General features: G+C 35.7%; 1 protein-coding gene across 1 annotated transcript in view; it reads right to left on the bottom strand.

Annotated features, from left to right (window-relative positions):
* LOC123552874 (inositol 1,4,5-triphosphate receptor associated 2-like) overlaps positions 1-19,644 on the bottom strand; it is a 105,216-nt gene that overhangs the window by 47,436 nt on the left and 38,136 nt on the right. Inside the window, exons 11-14 of the mRNA XM_053542197.1 lie at positions 19,493-19,557; positions 14,140-14,287; positions 11,638-11,799; positions 8,138-8,256 (exon numbers count right to left, since the gene is read on the bottom strand). Of these exons, the coding sequence (XP_053398172.1) occupies positions 8,138-8,256; positions 11,638-11,799; positions 14,140-14,287; positions 19,493-19,557 (494 nt within the window). The remainder of the gene's footprint in view (positions 1-8,137; positions 8,257-11,637; positions 11,800-14,139; positions 14,288-19,492; positions 19,558-19,644) is intronic.

Raw genomic sequence — 19,644 nt, 5'->3', positions numbered from 1 at the left:
TTTTTGTTTAATACCACAAACATTTATGCAAATGAAATGAATTACTTTAAAATGTTATAATTTAAGAATATCTTGAGAACACATTCTATATCTATATATTACATAATTATTACATCTCTTTGTTTTTTATTATAAATGTTTGTTTTTATTGGAATTTTCTTTTCAATGTTTCCGTATTCAGCTCCCAAATCAATCTCACGGATTCAATTTTAAACACTAAAGGCATGGAATCAAAATTAAATGACAATTGCTCAAACTGTTTTATGAATAAAATCTAATCAAAAGGTCTAACTTGTAAATATAGAGCTAGAAAGCATACACACTTTCCCAAAATTTAACAACAGCTGTCCTTAAGACAGCCAGTGCCCAACTATTCAAATTGTTGTCCAAGAGACAGGAATATTACCCTAAATGTTAAATTATCTATAGAGTTTCAATCCAGTATCTGCATTAGTTTTGCAGATAGAAACTTGAGGTTTATCAAAGGTGAAGAACAGCCTTAATTCATAATGCTTAACAATTCCATTCAGTTTCATGACAGTTCCGATTAACAGCAAGGAAAGGAAATGCATTTAGCTCTGACTTATATATTTGTTATAATCCTCATCAAGTGAACAATGATGTGTCATTTATCAATATATTCAGATGAGCAATGTGTCACTAATCTTGACAAGTTCTATCAGACATTCTTCATTAATGGAAGTCTTTTGTTCCCCCTTTACTACATGATACATCTACAATCTAATCCCATTATTTCAAAAAATTCCTTGTTACAAGAAACAGATCATCTACTCTTATGAAAAACGACACTATAGCAACTATAAAGCATTATTTTCTGACATAAATGGAATCGTATTGAGCTGACAGTCTACAGAACTGTAAAATTACAATATTTCAGAAATGATACAGAACATAATTTTTATCCCTATTTAATAAAGTTTTGTATACACTTATGAAATTCAGTTCTTGAACAACTTTTAGGATGATGCTGCCTCAAAAAGGGAACATTCATATTTCAACAAGAGCTCCCTAAAGCATAGCAATATATGCCCAAAATATTAGATCAGTGGAGGAATCAGGTTTAGCACCTTTTTCAACAATTTTTCAGTCATATAAAAACAAGCAGTAAGGGCAGTGCTCAACTTAATAGTATTGCATCACTGGAATATCACTCCGTAGACACATGATATGATGCCCCACCCTGTTACATTGTAATGACACTGGGCTGACCAGTCCTAACACTATCCTCTCAATGCTGAGCATCAAGCGAGGAAGCTACTAGTGCCAAACCTCCTATGCTTAAAGTGGATGCACTACCTCTTGGCTACTGAGTTGGTTAGATCAGAGGAGGAAATAAAATTTAAAGAATTGATGCACTCTTGCCAATCTGCACACTCCCCATTGCAATCTATAAATACCTGGAATACTTTTTAGTTTATGCTAAAGACACAAAATATGAAGGACAGATTTCACATATGAGCTCAGTTTGTGACCTTGACCTTTGACATACTAACCTGGTTTATATGCTCTGTACATGTCTCATTGCCACCTACCTATAAGCAAAGTTTAAAGTCAATACTTTTGACCTTTAGTCTGCAGCTGGCAATTGATTCTGCCTTTGCGGCCAGTGCAGAACAACACTGTTCGCTATTCAGTCAGTAAATTTTTAGTGAACCCCTTCAAATAATAAGTGATACTAAACAAATTGAATGATGGAATTGTCCATTTTAGTAATTTAGCAAGGTAAAGGTTAATGATTATTAAGTTATGCTATGGACACAAAATGACAGATGGATGTACAGACATATGCAAATTTACACAATATGACCTGTTCTTCTGAAATGGGCAAATTTATAAGAATTTTTGCATTTCTTCAAATATTCATCTTCCGCTACCAGAGGGAGAAAGAATCAGCAATTCTGGACTTACTTTAAATGAGATTAAAAACAATCATTTTAGCACAACATCTCCAACTTTCTGAACTATAGCGTCAGAGTAATTTCTAAATTACAGACAATGTTGTTCTACTGCTGAAGTTAAATCAAGAGAGTGATTGTGCTGCCAAAAAAGTGATTGTACTGTCTCATGTTTTTGCTGAAGGGAAATGAAAATATAAAAGACATATACGACAAAAACCATTATGCCAGGACAAAATTCTCATGCATTGCAAGAAATCTCTTTAACAAAGTTGTCAATTCTCATCTCCCTTTCATCTTTGTCAATATTGTCTGCACTGTGCAATAACAGGAAAATATCAAGACTGTTAGAACTCAAAAGGAGGATGACCTCAAGCAAAAAAAAAAACATGGGAAAAAAACCCAAAGTAACATGAGATTTTAGCTCATATTATTTTACTGTTTAGATGCAAGATTAAAATAAGTTTTAATGTCTGTCTGTTACACAAATACAAGAACAGACAAGTCATAACCTGGCAAAATACAGCAAAGAAAAGAATTATGAAAATGTAGTATAAAATTAGCAATTTTCTCTGCATACTATGGGTGGATAATACACAATGTCTAGGTTAGATGTTCACAGCAGTGAATGCCAGTAAAGCAGAAGTAAAAGAATGAAAACTCCTATGTGGGATAGGCACCTCATCCTAACCATACTATTCAGTATTTTGTAAAACTTTGAAGGGCCATTACTCCTTCAATAGTATAAGTATATCCTCATAATGTGCAAAATGTTATTTTGAAGTTATACATTTCTTTAAGTTTGCGCTTCCCTTGAAAACTACTGGAGACATTTTCCATATACAAAGTGGTGTTCAACATCAAACCGGACATAGCATGTGACAGTAACATGTTTGCAAGTTCACTTCACAGTGATATACTGAAAAACTTTCAGCAGAGCTCTTTGCACAAGCCTTCCATTCAAATAGTTCACATTTTGTAAAAATTTCAAAAGGGCCAAACCTCTTTTTCCATGCATAGTACAAGTATGTTCTGACATTATATGTGTAAGTTCTTTCTAGTGATATATTTGAGCCGTGCCATGAGAAAACCAACATAGTGGCTTTGCGACCAGCATGGATCCAGACCAGCCTGCGCATCCGCGCAGTCTGGTCAGGATCCATGCTGTTCACTAACAGTTTCTCCAATTCCAATAGGCTTTAAAAGCGAACAGCATGGAGCCTGACCAGACTGCGGGGATGCGTAGGCTGGTCTGGATCCATGCTGGTCGCAAACCCACTATGTTGGTTTTTTCATGGCACGGCTCATTTAGTATGGATCAGATCCTTTGAGAACTCTGGAGGAGTTATGACGAAAAGTCAAGGCTAGTGAATAATAGAAGCCAGACAAAAACCTCAAACAGATAAAACTGCAATATGCCAATATATTCATACAGAATTTAATATTTATTGAACATAAAGTCATCTCTTTCCAGTCTCCGACTGCAAATCTTTATTCTTCTATAGCCTTTAAAACACATTACTACAAATTGAAACAAGAGGGTCATGATGACCCTGGATCGCTCACCTGAGTAATATGAGCTACATGTTTCAAATGTCAAACTGATGATAAAATATTAAGAAAGTCAGTAGGTCACATTCATGGTCAATGAAATTCAGTTATACGATTTGTGTGCAAAACTGTGTATGTCATCAAAATTTCAAGGCTGTATCTTAAAAAACAAGAAAGTAGATCAGTAGGTCAAGGTCACAGTCAAGTGACATCATATTACCTGGGGTCATCAGGTAATTATAATTAAACACTCTTGGAAATAGGATCAGATGATTTTTTAAGCATTTTTCCTATATATAACATAACTCACATAATAACTAAGTGACCCCAGGGCGGGGTCTCTTTTAACCCCAGGGGCATAATTTGAACAAGTTTGGGAGAGGACTACTAGACAATGCAGCATACCAAATATCAAAAGCCTAGGTCATATGGTTTCAGACAAGAAGATTTTTAAAGCTTTTTCCTGTATAAGTCTATATAAAACTTGGGACCCCAAGGGCAGGGCCTCTTTTCATCCAAGGGGTACAATTTGAACAATTTTGGTTGAGGACCATAAAACAATGCTACAAACCAAATATCAAAGGTTTAAGTGTTGTGGTTTCAGACAAGAAGATTTTAAAACTTTTTTTCCTATGTAAGTCTATGTAAAACTTGGGACCCACAGGGCGGGGCAATATTAGACCCTAGGGGGATAATTTGAACAATCTTGGTAGAGGACCACAAGATGATGCTACATACCAAATATCAAAGCCCTAGGCCATGTGGTTTTGTACAAGAAGATTTTCAAAGTTTTCCCAATACAAGTCTATATAAACCATGTGACCCCCAGGGTGAGGCATATTTGACCCTGGGGGATAATTTGAACAAATCTTGGTAGAGGACCACTAGATGATGCTACACACCAAATATCAAAGCCCTAGGCCATGTGGTTTTGTACAAGAGATTTCAAGTTTTCCCTATATAAGTCTATAAACCATGTGCCCCGGGTGGGGCATATTTGATCCTAGGGAATAATTTGAATAATTTTGGTAGAGGACTACTAGATGATGCTACACACCAGATATCAAGCCTAGCCTGTGGTTTTGGACTAGAAGATTTTAAAGTTTTCCTTCGGTTTTTCTGCATGAATCAATCTATGAACAATTTGAAGGGGGCCACCAAGGATCATCCTGTGAAGTCGTTAATTCTCATGGTTCAAGAAGATTTTTAATGTTGACCATAGCACGATGACATCAAGCGTTACATGTCACTTGTCACTGTAGCTAAAAAAACTAATCTTCACAATATTTAAGAAATCAGTGAACCTTTCTACATAAGTTCTCAATTCTGACAGATAGATTTTCATGATTCTATGTCTCAAGATTTCTTGTTCAACAGACTTAGATAACCACGAATTTTCTAGCATGTGATGCTTTGGGATTATTCATGTCATTCTTAGATGGCATGAGTCCTTACTCTCCTACTAGTTATGCGCTTTGACATAATCCAACAAGCACCAATGAAATGGCCTCTTTTTCTATTTTAAGGATGAAGGATACCTGGTAGATGCAAATTTATTGAAATGAATTGTAATTCATAATATGTGGTGTAATCAAATGTTTCAGCTGCAAAAATCTCATGTTTGTCTGTTTATGTCCATTCAAATAAACAATTTATACTGGTTTTAAGTACATGACCTCTTAAGGCAAACTGATATACTGATGTGATCTTAGACAAAGATATTCCTAGTTATTTTACAAAAAAGATTGACATTCTGTAAGGGGTCATTCTCAAGTCATTGAGCGGAAACTTCTTCTATGTTTAGGCAACTGTTACCCTTGACCTTTTTATAAGGTGACGCCAACAAATTACTGTGATGTCCAATCATTTCCTATAAATTTCACATCATCTAGTTGTCAATGTTTCCAAGTTAATAACGAAACGGTTTTCATGTCAGGTCCTGGTGATCTTAGACAAAGATTCCCTAGTTATTTAACAAAAAAAGAATCAACATTCTGGGTCAAGTGGTTCTCAAGTCATTGAGCGGAAATAGTTTTCTATGTTTAGGCAACTGTGACTTTGACCTTTATGGAAGGACCCCAAAAAACTACTGATGTCACAATCATGCTATTGAATTTCAACATCCTGGCATGAATGTTCCAAAGTTACTAATCGGAAATGGTTTCCATGTTCAGTCCTGATCAAGAAAAAGACCATATTTAACAGTTCACTTTCTGGCTCCTGTGGTCTCGACTCTTGAGCGGAATGTTTCCCATATTTAGGCAACTGTGACCCTGACCTTTAATGGAATGACCCAAAAAACAATAACAGTCATGTACTGTGCAAGGCCTCTCACCCTATGAAGTTTGATGGTTCTAGGTCAAATGGTTCTCCAGTTGTTGATCAGAAATGAAATGTAATTGACTCTGGCTCCTGTGACCTCGACCTTTGATGGAATAACCCCAAAAAACAGTCAAGGGTCATTTCATCTACTCCATAAGCCCTATTAGTTCTCCAGTTATTGATCAGAAATGAAGTGTGATGGACTGACGGACAGATGGACAGGGCAAAAACAATATGTCTCCTCCAGTAGAGAGAGACATATATATTTCAAACAGCTGTTCTAAACCTGAAACTTTCTTTTATAATATCTGCTGTTCCAATCTGAAACTCAGTTATAACATCAGTTGTTCTGAACGTTGTAATAAGACTATTTTTGACCTGGCATAGCGTTTTACTGCATTTGACAGCTCTTTCTGGTTGTACTTTAGTTCACTTATTCTCCAAACCTTACTGGAAAGTTTTCTATTTTGAACGTTTAGATTTACTTGTAGGGCTTCAATTAAAACTGCCTTACAATATCAGCAGGCGCTTATCACTATTACCATTGCACATGCATTCACTACACATAGGAAATTGTCCAGAGATCATAAGATCCCTTCAACAGTAACTACTCAGCACGGTTAAAACAATAAATAAACTAAAAAGTATGTAAGGGCAAAACCTTTCGCAAAAAAAAAAAAAATCCAACTTTTCTCCTAAATAGACAGGAAAACTTGTCAAGACCAAACCAGTGATCAATAGTCTTGTCAATCAATCTCAAGCCATTGTATATAATGAAATCTCCTCTACTTTAATTAAATGTCACTAAAGTGAAGGATTAAGCTATGTTTACATTTCTGTAAGAATGTTATAAACCAACTTCATTTTCTTCAAGTGTAAGACCAAAAATGTTCTAGTGTTTTTCTGCCTCTGAGAACTTGGTATGATTTTGTCCATTTAAATGCTTTCTAGAGCAAAGCCAAATGAATAGCATACTTGAAATGAGATTCCAGATTGATTCATGCCATACAATTTAATTCAGCTGATTCTTGTCTTATATGTTAATAGTATCAAGTAAAACATCACAGAAATTATTAGGCTATTACAGAATTTATTAGATTATCTAAATCCATAGAGATTTAAATCATGGATGTAAGAGTCATCATACAAGATTTTTTTTAGCAATATTGGGCACTGACTTTTCAAAAATCATTCGTTTTTTTTTTTAATAATTATGTTACTTTATGTTATGCATCTGAAAATAGTTACAGTACAATCGCGATCCTACGAAAAGCCAAGGGACCGGTCGTTTTTTTCGTAATATCGCATTTTCGTTCGAGCGTAGCATAGGAAATTCCGCTATACAGCACCTAAATATCTACACGTCGTAACCCGTGATATTTAAACATTGGATTTTTGTGTAGGAGTACATGTATACCAATTTTATATGTACATCTAGGTTTACTACAAATCTTATACGAATCTGAACTCAGATGGTATCTGGAATGTGAAACGTTTATTTTTTTCTTCACCTTTTATTCACTGTACATTAAACATATATAGGGTACATTGTTGACGAGAACAAAAATCACAATTGCATATTCCGATACCCTCAGCTATCCTTTACTGAATTGTTTGGAATAATAAAAGGACAACAAACAGACGACGAGGACTTAAATATTTTTTTTTTAAATTTCTTTATGCAGTGATTGTTTGAGACATATAGATGTCGAAGCAAGAGTGACTGGTATGCCATCCGATCTGATAGTTAAAGGAGAAAAAATTAACCACTAACTTGTGCCATAGTGTACATCATATGTGTTTAGAATTTAATTACTAAGTTTTCACACTTTAATTACCGTTTACTCCCAGCTAAATGGTAGTGACACTTTACACTCTAAAGCGTTTTCACGCCGTTATGGAAGGTGTGAAAATTTGGACGATACAGGTATTCGTAAAATCGCAACTTAAACAAGTTGAAAACATGCTTTAAGGACATAACAATACATTCGTAGGAGCGCATCTTTTGTAAAATTGCATTTTCGTAAAACCGCGACTTTGTAACATAGAAATAAGAAGGAAAGCAACTGGGACCACTAAACCTTTTCATAGTATACCGGTATTTCGTTAAATTGCGATTCGTAGCATAGCGAATGCACTGTAATTGCTTTCAGGCATATCTAACCAAATAATACTGACTTCCAAAAATCATATGGAAAAATGGAGGTACTTTTTTTCCGAAATTTTTCTTACTTTCTTTATATTTTTTATCACAACAACTCCTGAAACATATAAACTATGTTGGTAAGTCATCAACAGTTAACAAAATAGATAATATCTGAATTTATCCACCTTAAATGATTGCATACCTGTACAGTTTCACAATCTCTTTTTGAAGACCATCTTTTTCCAGATCTTTCAAACTCTCAAGTTTCTTCTCAAGGTCAGCATCATAGAAACCAGGACTAAGACTTTTCCTGTTCTTCAACTGAAATAGACACAGTATCAAATATAAGAATGCCAGTCCAGGACTAAGACTTTTTCTGTTCTTCAAATGAAATAGACACAATATCAAATGTAAGAGTGCAAGTCAAGGACTAAGACTTTTCCTATTCTTCAACTGAAATAGACATCATATCAAATATAAGAGTGCAAGTCCAGGACTAAGACTTTTCCTGTTCTTCAACTGAAATAGACACAATATCAAATATAAGAATGCCAGTCCAGGACTAAGACTTTTTCTGTTCTTCAACTGAAATAGACACAATATCAAATACAAGAGTGCAAGTCAAGGACTAAGACTTTTCCTGTTCTTCAACTGAAATAGACATCATATCAAATATAAGAGTGCAAGTCAAGGACTAAGACTTTTCCTGTTCTTCAACTGAAATAGACATCATATCAAATATAAGAGTGCAAGTCCAGGACTAAGACTTTTCCTGTTCTTCAACTGAAATAGACACAATATCAAATATAAGAGTGCAAGTCAAGGACTAAGACTTTTCCTATTCTTCAACTGAAATAGACACAATATCAAATATAAGAATGCCAGTCCAGGACTAAGACTTTTTCTGTTCTTCAACTGAAATAGACACAATATCAAATATAAGAGTGCAAGTCAAGGACTAAGACTTTTCCTGTTCTTCAACTGAAATAGACATCATATCAAATATAAGAGTGCAAGTCCAGGACTAAGACTTTTCCTGTTCTTCAACTGAAATAGACACAATATCAAATATAAGAATGCCAGTCCAGGACTAAGACTTTTTCTGTTCTTCAACTGAAATAGACACAATATCAAATATAAGAGTGCAAGTCAAGGACTAAGACTTTTCCTATTCTTCAACTGAAATAGACACAATATCAAATATAAGAATGCCAGTCCAGGACTAAGACTTTTTCTGTTCTTCAACTGAAATAGACACAATATCAAATATAAGAGTACAAGTCAAGGACTAAGACTTTTCCTATTCTTCAACTGAAATAGACACAATATCAAATATAAGAATGCCAGTCCAGGACTAAGACTTTTTCTGTTCTTCAACTGAAATAGACACAATATCAAATATAAAAGTACAAGTCAAGGACTAAGACTTTTCCTGTTCTTCAACTGAAATAGACATCAATCAAATATAAGAGTGCAAGTCCAGACTAAGATTTTTCCTGTTCTTCAACTGAAATAGACACAATATCAAATATAAGAATGCCATCCAGGACTAAGACTTTTTCTGTTCTTCAACTGAAATAGACACAATATCAAATATAAGAGTGCAAGTCAAGGACTAAGACTTTTCCTGTTCTTCAACTGAAATAGACATCATATCAAATATAAGAGTGCAAGTCCGGGACTGAGAATTTTCCTTTTCTTCAACTGAAATAGACACAATATCAAATACAAGAGCACCGCCTTGCGGGTGCTGACGCTCATCTGATTTTTTTTGTATAATAGAAATATTGTCCTACCCATGATTTTCTAAGTCTAAAAAGGGCCATCATTCTTGCAAAAAGCAGGATAGAGTTATGTTTCTTGATGTACAGTGTCCACTTATGATGGTGAAGAACTGTTGCAAGTTTTAAAGCAATAGCTTTGATAGTTTATGAGAAAAGTTGACTTAAACATAATATTCAACCAAGAAAATGATTTTTCTAAGTCCAAAAGGGGCAATTATTATTGCAAAAAGCAGGATGGAGTTATGTTGCTTGCTGTACAGGGTCAGCTTATGATGGTGAACAAGTGTTGCAAGTTTCAAAGCAATAGCTTTGATAGTTTAAGAGAAAAAGTTTACCTAAACATAAAACTTAACCAAGAAATCTGATATTTTCTAAGTCCAAAAGGAGCCATAAATCTTGCAAAAAGCAGGATGGAGTTATGTTTCTTGCTGTACAGGGTCAGCTTATGATGGTGAACAAGTGTTGCAAGTTTTAAAGCAATAGCTTTGATAGTTTAGGATAAAAGCTGACCTAAACATAAAACTTAACCAAGAAAACTGATTTTCTAAGTCCAAAAGGGGCAAAAATTCTTGCAAAAAGCAAGATGGAGTTATGTTTCTTGATGTACAGGGTCTGCTTATGATGGTGAACAAGTATTCCAAGTTTCAAAGCAATAGCTTTGATAGTTTAGGAGAAAAGTTGACCTAAACATAAAACTTAACCAAGAAATCTGATATTTTCTAAGTACAAAAGGGGCCATAAATCTTGCAAAAAGCAAGATGGAGTTATGTTTCTTGCTATACAGGGTCAGCTTATGATGGTGAACAAGTATTCCAAGTTTCAAAGCAATAGCTTTGATAGTTTAGGAGAAAAGCTGACCTAAACATAAAACTTAACCAGGCAACGCCGACGCAGACGCCGACGCCGACAACCGCTCAAGTGATGACAATAACTCATCATTTTTTTTCAAAAAATCAGATGAGCTAATAAGAATGCAAGTCAAGGACTGAGACTTTTCCTGTTCTTCAACTGAAAAACACAATATCAAATATAAGAGTGCAAGTCCGGGACTAAGACCTTTCCTGTTCAACTGAAATAGACACAATATCAAATGTAAGAGTGCAAGTCCGGGACTAAGAATTTTCCTGTTCTTCAACTGAAATAGACACAATATCAAATATAAGAGTGCAAGTCCAGGATTAAGACTTTTCCTGTTCTTCAACTGAAATAGACACAATATGAAATAAAAGAGTGCAAGTCCAGGACTGAGACTTTTCCTGTTCTTCAACTGAAATAGACACAATATGAAATATAAGAGTGCAAGTCCAGGGCTGAGACTTCTCCTGTTCTTCAACTGAAATAGACACAATATCAAACATAAGAGTGCAAGTCCAGGATTAAGACTTTTCCTGTTCTTCAACTGAAATGCACAATATCAAATATAGAGTGCAAGTCCAGGACTGAGACTTTTCCTGTTCTTCAACTGAAATAGACACAATATCAAATATAAGAGTGCAAGTCCAGGACTGAGACTTTTCCTGTTCTTCAACGGAAATAGACACAATATCAAATATAAGAGTGCAAGTCCAGGACTGAGACTTTTCCTGTTCTTCAACTGAAATAGACACAATATAAATATAGGAATGCAAGTAATATTTTGTAAGTTTCGAAATATTGATATAGGGAAAAAATAGCCACACCCACTAGTGGCTATGTTTTTTAACGAATCAAAATAATTTGAACAATCTTAGCAGAGCATCTAACAAGGACCATTTGTATACTGTGTTTGAACAATTTCATTCTTCATTAAATGTCATGATAACAATTTGTTTGCTTTTACATTTCATAATCTTTAATATTTTTTCACAAGCTAGAAAAATAAAATTTTGCCCAACTGTGATAAATCCTATCACTGATATTGGTTCCAGCAAAAGCTTACCAGCTCTAGAGAGTAATCCTGCAGGGATCCATTGGATACTTCGAAGTCCCAGGCTGACATGTATGTTGGTAACAGAACAGATCGCCGGTTCAGGTAGTTAACATCGGTAGATAATTCCAGCTTCTCACAGAATGGTGATGGCAAATTCTTGTCTTCATTTAACTGAAAAAACATACACTGAAAGCTACATAGTTTATGTACCTTCTGTCTCGGTCACTAACAATCCTGCAGGATTCTGCAAAGTTAATACACAAAAATGTGAATTATCCCTATATTCTAGTAGTGGACAAGGGTGGGGGAAGCAACAAAATTATAGATTGCATACACTAAGAAAGATTCAAGATCATCTGCATTGTGTAAAAACTGTCACTCAGTTTGAATAACTCACTAACAAACCATCAATATCTTACAATGCTAAAACCTACTATCTCTGCTTTTTACATGTTCTAGTTTATACGGTGACACAGAGGTGACATAGATGTTTTTCATATTAATACATGCGCATGTAATTACTAATACGTGCGCACGTACTAGTACAAAAAACATCATTGCACATACTATAAAAAAACCATCTTCGTACGTATTAAGTAATACGTGCGCATGTAATAACTAATACGTGCGCATGTACTAGTACAAAAAACATCATCGCACATACTAGTACGTGCGCAAGTACTAGTTAAAAAAAACATCTTCGTACGTATGAAGTAATAAGTGCGCACGTATTAGTTTATAAAAATATCTACGCACGCATAAACTAATACTACTAGTATGTGCGCATGTATTAGCTATTACGTGCGCACGTATTACTTTATACGTACGAAGATGTTTTTTTATAGTATGTGCGATGATATTTTTTGTACTAGTACGTGCGCACGTATTAGTTATTAGGTGCGCACGTATTAATATAAAAAACATCTATGTCACCTTTGTGCCACCGTAAGTTTACCTATTCTAATAGCTTTAATGTTTAAACAAAACCCAGTCTTTATTGTCCTCAGTAAAAGCACACTACAATATCTTTGACCTATATATTATATACTTTGGTACAGACCAAGATGTTAATATGCCTTTTATTATTCCATAATAAATCACAACAAACCCTCCCAAGATAAAGTAGATGTCAGTTTGAATTTATTACATATAATGATAAGTAACTTAAAGACTCCCCATCTTGGCATCTATACAGAAGCCCTCAATGATGTCTCAGGGGACCCATTTCTTCATCATCAATTTAGTAATTTTCACAAAGGATATTGTGGAATTCATCAGAATATTACTGACTGTTACATTAAGTAATATTATTTCCTCACATTTCATTCAAACTTCATCCTATCCTTGTATGATTTCTTTCTTTAAATATATTGGAATATTCATCACCACATTGTAGATCATCACATTTCTGACAGAATTATTATTGGCTATTATCACTTTCATTTATAGCTGAAAATCTGTAACTGCCAGGCAAATGCAACAAATGCAGACAAGGGGATCTTGTACTACCAAGCCAGGAATCAGTTTAGTCCTTTGGTGATACAATGAATTGGAACACAAAATATTCAATCAAAATATCTTGTACATCACTTCTTACTTCACAGGGAATGAAATAACTTACAAGCAACAAGTTTATCACTGGTGGCACAACTGGAGCTCCCTTGAGTTTACTTTGACCTTTGATCTAATGACCTCGCCAAAACATGGGTTATCTACTGACTACAAGCAATCTTCCTATGAATTCTTAAGGCCAAAGGCCCAAGCCTTCCCCTGTTACTGACCATAAACTACTTCCAATCTCAAGATCATAATGACCCTGAGCCTTGAGGTACTGACCAAAAACATTGCGATAGTCATCACTGATTACAGCAAAGATTCAATGAAATTTGACGGCTGTTAGCTCGAAAGTCTCAAGATTTTGGTCAGATTTTCATTTGCAAGCTCACTGTGACCTTAACTGAACTAAAAACTTTAGTGGTCAAATGATGACCAAAATGGAATGATTTGATTTTAAGTTAAAATGCAGAAGGCAAAGAGCTCTTTAGTAAAGCAGGACCTGTTTTCAGTATTGAGGTCAATGTCATCTACCAACCGGTAAAGAATTAGGGATCGTCTACTGTCTTAAGATGTTTGACGACTGTAGGACAAATGGTTCTTTAGTTATTGGACAGAAACCATTTTCAGTCTCCAGGTCACAGTGATCTTGACATCTGACCTTTTGATCTCCAAAACTTTATGGTTCATCTACTGGCCACAGACTACTGCCTAATGAAGTTTCATGACTATAGGCCAAAGAATTAATCAATTATTGAGCAGAAACCATTGTCAGTCTCAAGGTCATTGTCACTTTGACAATTTGACCTTTGCCCTACTGACACCCAAAACAACCATCCTAGGAAGTTTAACCTCTGTAATTACAAGTATTTTGTTATGGATTCGAAAGCAAATGGTAAACCGACTGACCAAGCAATGAGTAAAACAGAAAAAATTCTAGTGTAAGGTTCCTGTTACCCTGTCCTTAAGTTCCATGCATATTGAGTGCTTTGCTAGTGGTGTGCTGAACCTGAGCCTTGGTGAAATCTTGGATCTTTCCACACCATTGTTGTTTCCTGTTAAAGACTCATCTGATAACCCCAGCTGTTCTTCTTTACTTTGATATCTAGAACAAAAACATGTAAAAACAACCATCAATATTGACCTTGACCTTGGACAATAAATATTTTCTATTTCATGTTTTTTTCAGTGGTTTATTGACATGTCATATTTGAAACTTTCATCTTCTTACAGTGGATTTTTTGTTTTACAATCTTCACTGTTACAACAATCTGATGGGAACGAACTGATATCAGCCAGAAATTCTTTCAGAACTACGTATGAGACTGGTCTAATTTTTACAGCAGTTTTGGAGGAGGAACTGCTTCAGTTAAAAAGCTGACGAGAGACAACATTCCCAAGACCAAGCGCCAAGCTCACCCTGAAAGTTCAGGTGAAATCAAAAGGGGCATAACTCAAAAAAGCATTAACTGAACGTAAAACTAACTAAAACATGTGCCTGTCCATTTCATGTCAACTAAGTACCGTATTTTGGTGTGTATAGGTCGCGGTAATGTATAGTCCGCATCTAATTTTTGCTCTGGAAATGGTCGGAAAATTTAAGTTCTAGCGTATTAGTCGCAGTTAAATTTCGGATTTTTTCCCAGCAATATTTAATATTTACCGCAAAAAGTTATGGCGGCGGCCATTTGATTGCCGCGGACTGAATTATTATCGAAACCTGATTGGTGGAAATCGACAGTGTTTTTTCGATCCAACCGTTTCGTACCAACAGTAGTATCGGTAACAGACTACATCAAAGAAAAGCGCTTTTTGACACTAATTGGCAGCAGACGGTTTGCGTTTACATTCTGTAATTATGCAAGTTTAAATGTGAATTGTTTGCACAGCAATTATAACACCTTTCCGCGTCATGTAATTAACCGCGTTCTTTTGATTCTGAGATTAACAAATATCTCTTTTGGATTTTTTTCTTTTATTTAAAAATCAAAAGTAAAAAAAATATCTTTTAAGTTTTTTAATACGCTAAGAATTAGTATAAACAATGTTTGGAATGGATGACGGATCTGTCCGGATTTTATCCAACCCGGAGTACATGTCAAATGGCGTCCAGTAAAACGAAAGTAGAAACAAACGTAATTGAAATTGCAAAAACATCTTTGAATTAAAGTAATTCGTAATTTTAATAGTCTGTATGGGTTATTTACGATATATTTTATTGAAAGTAACCGCTATTGGTTGAAACGCCGCCGATATTGATATTTTTTATCCATTTTGTTCGTTCGTTACAGATGCACGTAATTTTGCGAGAGCTACGGTCAGAAAATTGGCCCGAAAAAAAAACTGCTGGCAATGTTCTGTCGTATAGGTCGCAGGAACTTTTTCAGGCAGCAAAATGGGTAGAAAAAGTGCGACCTATACACACCAAAATACGGTATATGATATATGATTCACACAAGATAAGAATTGTAGCATGAGTTAACTACTGAATATACAAATATATCTGTAACATTACACAGTCCACATAATTGCCATAACTCGAGAAAAACAAGAGGACCATGATGGTCCTGAATCGCTCACCTGTTCCCACATGACCCAGTTTTGAGTATGACGTCGTTTTTTCTATTATTTGACATAGTGACCTAGTTTTTGAGCTCATGTGACCCAGTTTTGAACTTGACCTAGATATTATCAAGATAAAAATTCTGACCAATTTTCATGAAGATCTATTGAAAAATATGGTCTCTAGAGAGGTCACAAGGTTTTTCTATTATTTGACCTATTGACCTAGTTTTCAAAGGTACGTGACCCTGTTTTAATCTTTACCTAGATATCATCAAGGTGAACATTCTCACTAATTTTCATGAAGATCTCATGAAAAATATGGCCTCTAGAGAGGTCACAAGGTTTTTCTATTTTAATACCTAATGGCCTAGTTTTTGACCGCACGTGACCCAGTTTCGAAACTGACCTAGAAATCATCAAGGTGAACATTCAGATCAATTTTCATGAAGATCCATTGAAAAATATGGCCTCTAGAGAGGTCAAAAGATTTTTCTAATTTTAGACCTACTGGCTTAGTTTTTGACCGCAGTTGACCCAGTTTCAAATCTGACCTAGATATCATCAAGATGAACATTCAGACCAACTTTCATACAGATCCCATGAAAAGTATGGCCTCTAGAGAGGTCACCATGTTTTTTTTATTATTTGACCTACTGACCTAGTTTTTGATGGCACATGACCCAGTTTCAAACTTGACCTAGATATCATCAAGGTGAACATTCTAACCAATTTTCATGAAGATCCATTCAAGGGTATGACCTCTAGAGAGGTCACAAGGTTTTTCTATTTCAAGACCTACTGACCTAGTTTTTGAACACAGTTGACCCAGTTTCAAACTTGACCTATATATCATCAAGATGAACATTCAGACCAACTTTCATGAAAAATATGGCCTCTAGAGAGGTCACAACATTTATTCATTATTTGACCTACTGACCTACTTTTTGAAGTCACCTGATCCACTTTCGAACTTGACCTAGATATCATCAAGATGAACATTCTGACCAATTTTTATGGAGATCCATTCACAAGTATGGCCTCTAGAGAGTTCACAAGGCTTTTCTATTTTTAGACCTACTGACCTAGTTTTTGACCGCACATGACCCTGTTTTGAACTTGACCTAGATATCATCAAGATGAACATTCAGACCAATTTTCATACAGATCCCATGAAAAATATGGCCTCTAGAGAGGTCACAAGGTTTTTCTATTATTTGACCTACTGACCTAGTTTTTGATGGCACGTGACCCACTTTCAAACTATACCTAGATATCATCAAGATGAACATTCAGACAAACTTTCATACAGATCTCATGAAATATATGGCCTCTAGAGAGGTCATAAGGTTTTTCTATTTTTAGACCTACTGACCTAGTTTTTGATCGCACGTGACCCAGTTTCGAACTTGACCTAGATATCATCAAGGTGAACATTCTCACTTATTTTTATGAAGATCCATTCACAAGTATGACCTCTAGAGAGGTCACAAGGTTTTCCTATTTTTAGACATACTGACCTAGTTTTTGACCGCACGTGACCCAGTTTCGAACTTGACCTAGATATCATCAAGGTGAACATTCAGACCAACTTTCATACAGATCCCATGAAAAATATGGCCTCTAGAGAGGTCACAAGGTTTTTCTATTATTTGACCTACTGACCTAGTTTTTCATGCCATGTGACCCAGTTTCAAACTTGACCTAGATATCATCAAGATGAACATTCTGACCAATTTTTATGAAGATCCATTCACAAGTATGGCCTCTAGAGAGGTCACAAGGTTTTTCTATTTTTAGACCTACTGACCTAGTTTTTGACCGCACATGATCCTGTTTCGATCTTGACCTAGATATCATCAAGATGAACATTCAGACCAATTTTCATACAGATCCCATGAAAAATATGGCCTCTAGAGCGGTCACAAGGTTTTTCTATTATTTGACCTACTGACCTAGTTTTTGATGGCATGTGACCCACTTTCGAACCTGACCTAGATATCATCAAGATGAACATTCAGACAAACTTTCATACAGATCTCATGAAATATATGGCCTCTAGAGAGGTCACAAGGTTTTTCTATTTTTAGACCTACTGACCTAGTTTTTGATCGCACGTGACCCAGTTTCAAACTTGACCTAGATATCATCAAGGTGAACATTCTGACTAATTTTTATGAAGATCCATTCACAAGTATGACCTCTAGAGAGGTCACAAGGTTTTCCTATTTTTAGACATACTGACCTAGTTTTTGACCACACGTGACCCAGTTTCGAACTTGACCTAGATATCATCAAGGTGAACATTCAGACCAACTTTCATACAGATCCCATGAAAAATATGGCCTCTAGAGAGGTCACAAGGTTTTTCTATTATTTGACCTACTGACCTTGTTTTTGATGGCACGTGACCCAGTTTCGAACTTGACCTAGATATCATCAAGGTGAACATTCTGACCAATTTTCATGAAGATCTTGTGAAATATATGGCCTCTAGAGAGGTCACAAGGTTTTTCTATTTTTAGACCTACTGACCTAGTTTTTGACCGCACGTGACCCAGTTTCGAACTTGACCTAGATATCATCAAGGGCAACATTCTGACCAATTTTCATAAAGATCCCATGAAAAATGTGACCTCTAGAGTGGTCACAAGCAAAAGTTTACGCACGCACGCACGAACGGACTGACGGACGGACGACGAACGCTGCGCGATCACAAAAGCTCACCTTGTCACTTTGTGAGAGGTGAGCTAAAAATATTTGGACACAAAAATCCTGATAATATGTATGTTCACTTCATGTTGATAATGTATACAAAGTTCCATTTGAATAGCTCAGAAAGTGTAAGATTTGGGGATTTGGGGGGGGGGGGTGTATAAAAAGAAAATTTGTTGTTTCACTGTAAGATCCAAACTTCTTTCACTAACAAACACCAGATCACATTTTCATTTGTGGCAATTGCACCTGTATTAAAGGGAAGTGATTCTGCAGAAAAAAAAACCTACTGACCTTTGACCTCCGATTGTGACCTTGACCTTTCAGCTAGGGGTCTGGGTGTGACCTTTGACATGTTGTCTCATTAAGGGGAAAATCTGTGCCAAGTTATATTAGTCCCTTCGTAAATAACAGAATTATGTACCAGACAGAAAAAAGCCCTACTAACATTTGATCTCCAAGAGTGACCTTGACCACTGAGGCAGGGCTCAAGGTTTTGTGCACACTAAGTCCTCTGATTATTGGGAACATTTGTGCCAAGTAATATTGTAATCCCTTCATGGCAGAGCTCTAGACCTGACACAAAACAAACCCTGTTGATACCATGTTAACCTTTAACCTCAAAGTGTGACCTTGACATTTAAATTAGGGGCCTGAAAGTTGTGCATAACATATTCACTTGCTATTGGGAATATTTTCCCAAGAAATATTAAAATCTCTTGTGGGATGGTTGAGTTACAGACCTGACAGGGAAAAAGCCCTGTTGATCTTTGATCTCCAAGTGTGACCTTGACCGTTGGGCTATGTGTCCAGTTTTAGCATATGACATGTCATCTCATTAATGGAGACTATTTGTGCAAAGTAATATCAACATCCCTTGATGGATGACAGTGTTATGGACTTGACATAAAACTGCAGATGGATGAAATGACTGACTGACAGACAGACAGACAGACAGACAGAAAAGAGCATTCCTAGTCCCTGAAACTGGTTTTCAACCAACAGGTCACTAACAAACAGCCCTACAGTATACCTTTGTAATTTTCCATTGATCTGTGCCAGTCTTACTTGAACATCTTCTTTCTCTTCTTGCAACTTCTACAATGTAAACATATTTTGCATAGTTCATATTGCTCATTTTTTTTACAAATGAAAAAGACAAATTTCTAGAGAGGATTTATTTCA

Source organism: Mercenaria mercenaria, chromosome 4, assembly GCF_021730395.1.
Source record: "Mercenaria mercenaria strain notata chromosome 4, MADL_Memer_1, whole genome shotgun sequence".
Classification (NCBI taxonomy): Eukaryota; Metazoa; Mollusca; class Bivalvia; order Venerida; family Veneridae; genus Mercenaria; species Mercenaria mercenaria.
This window is presented reverse-complemented; position numbering and strand designations above follow the sequence as displayed.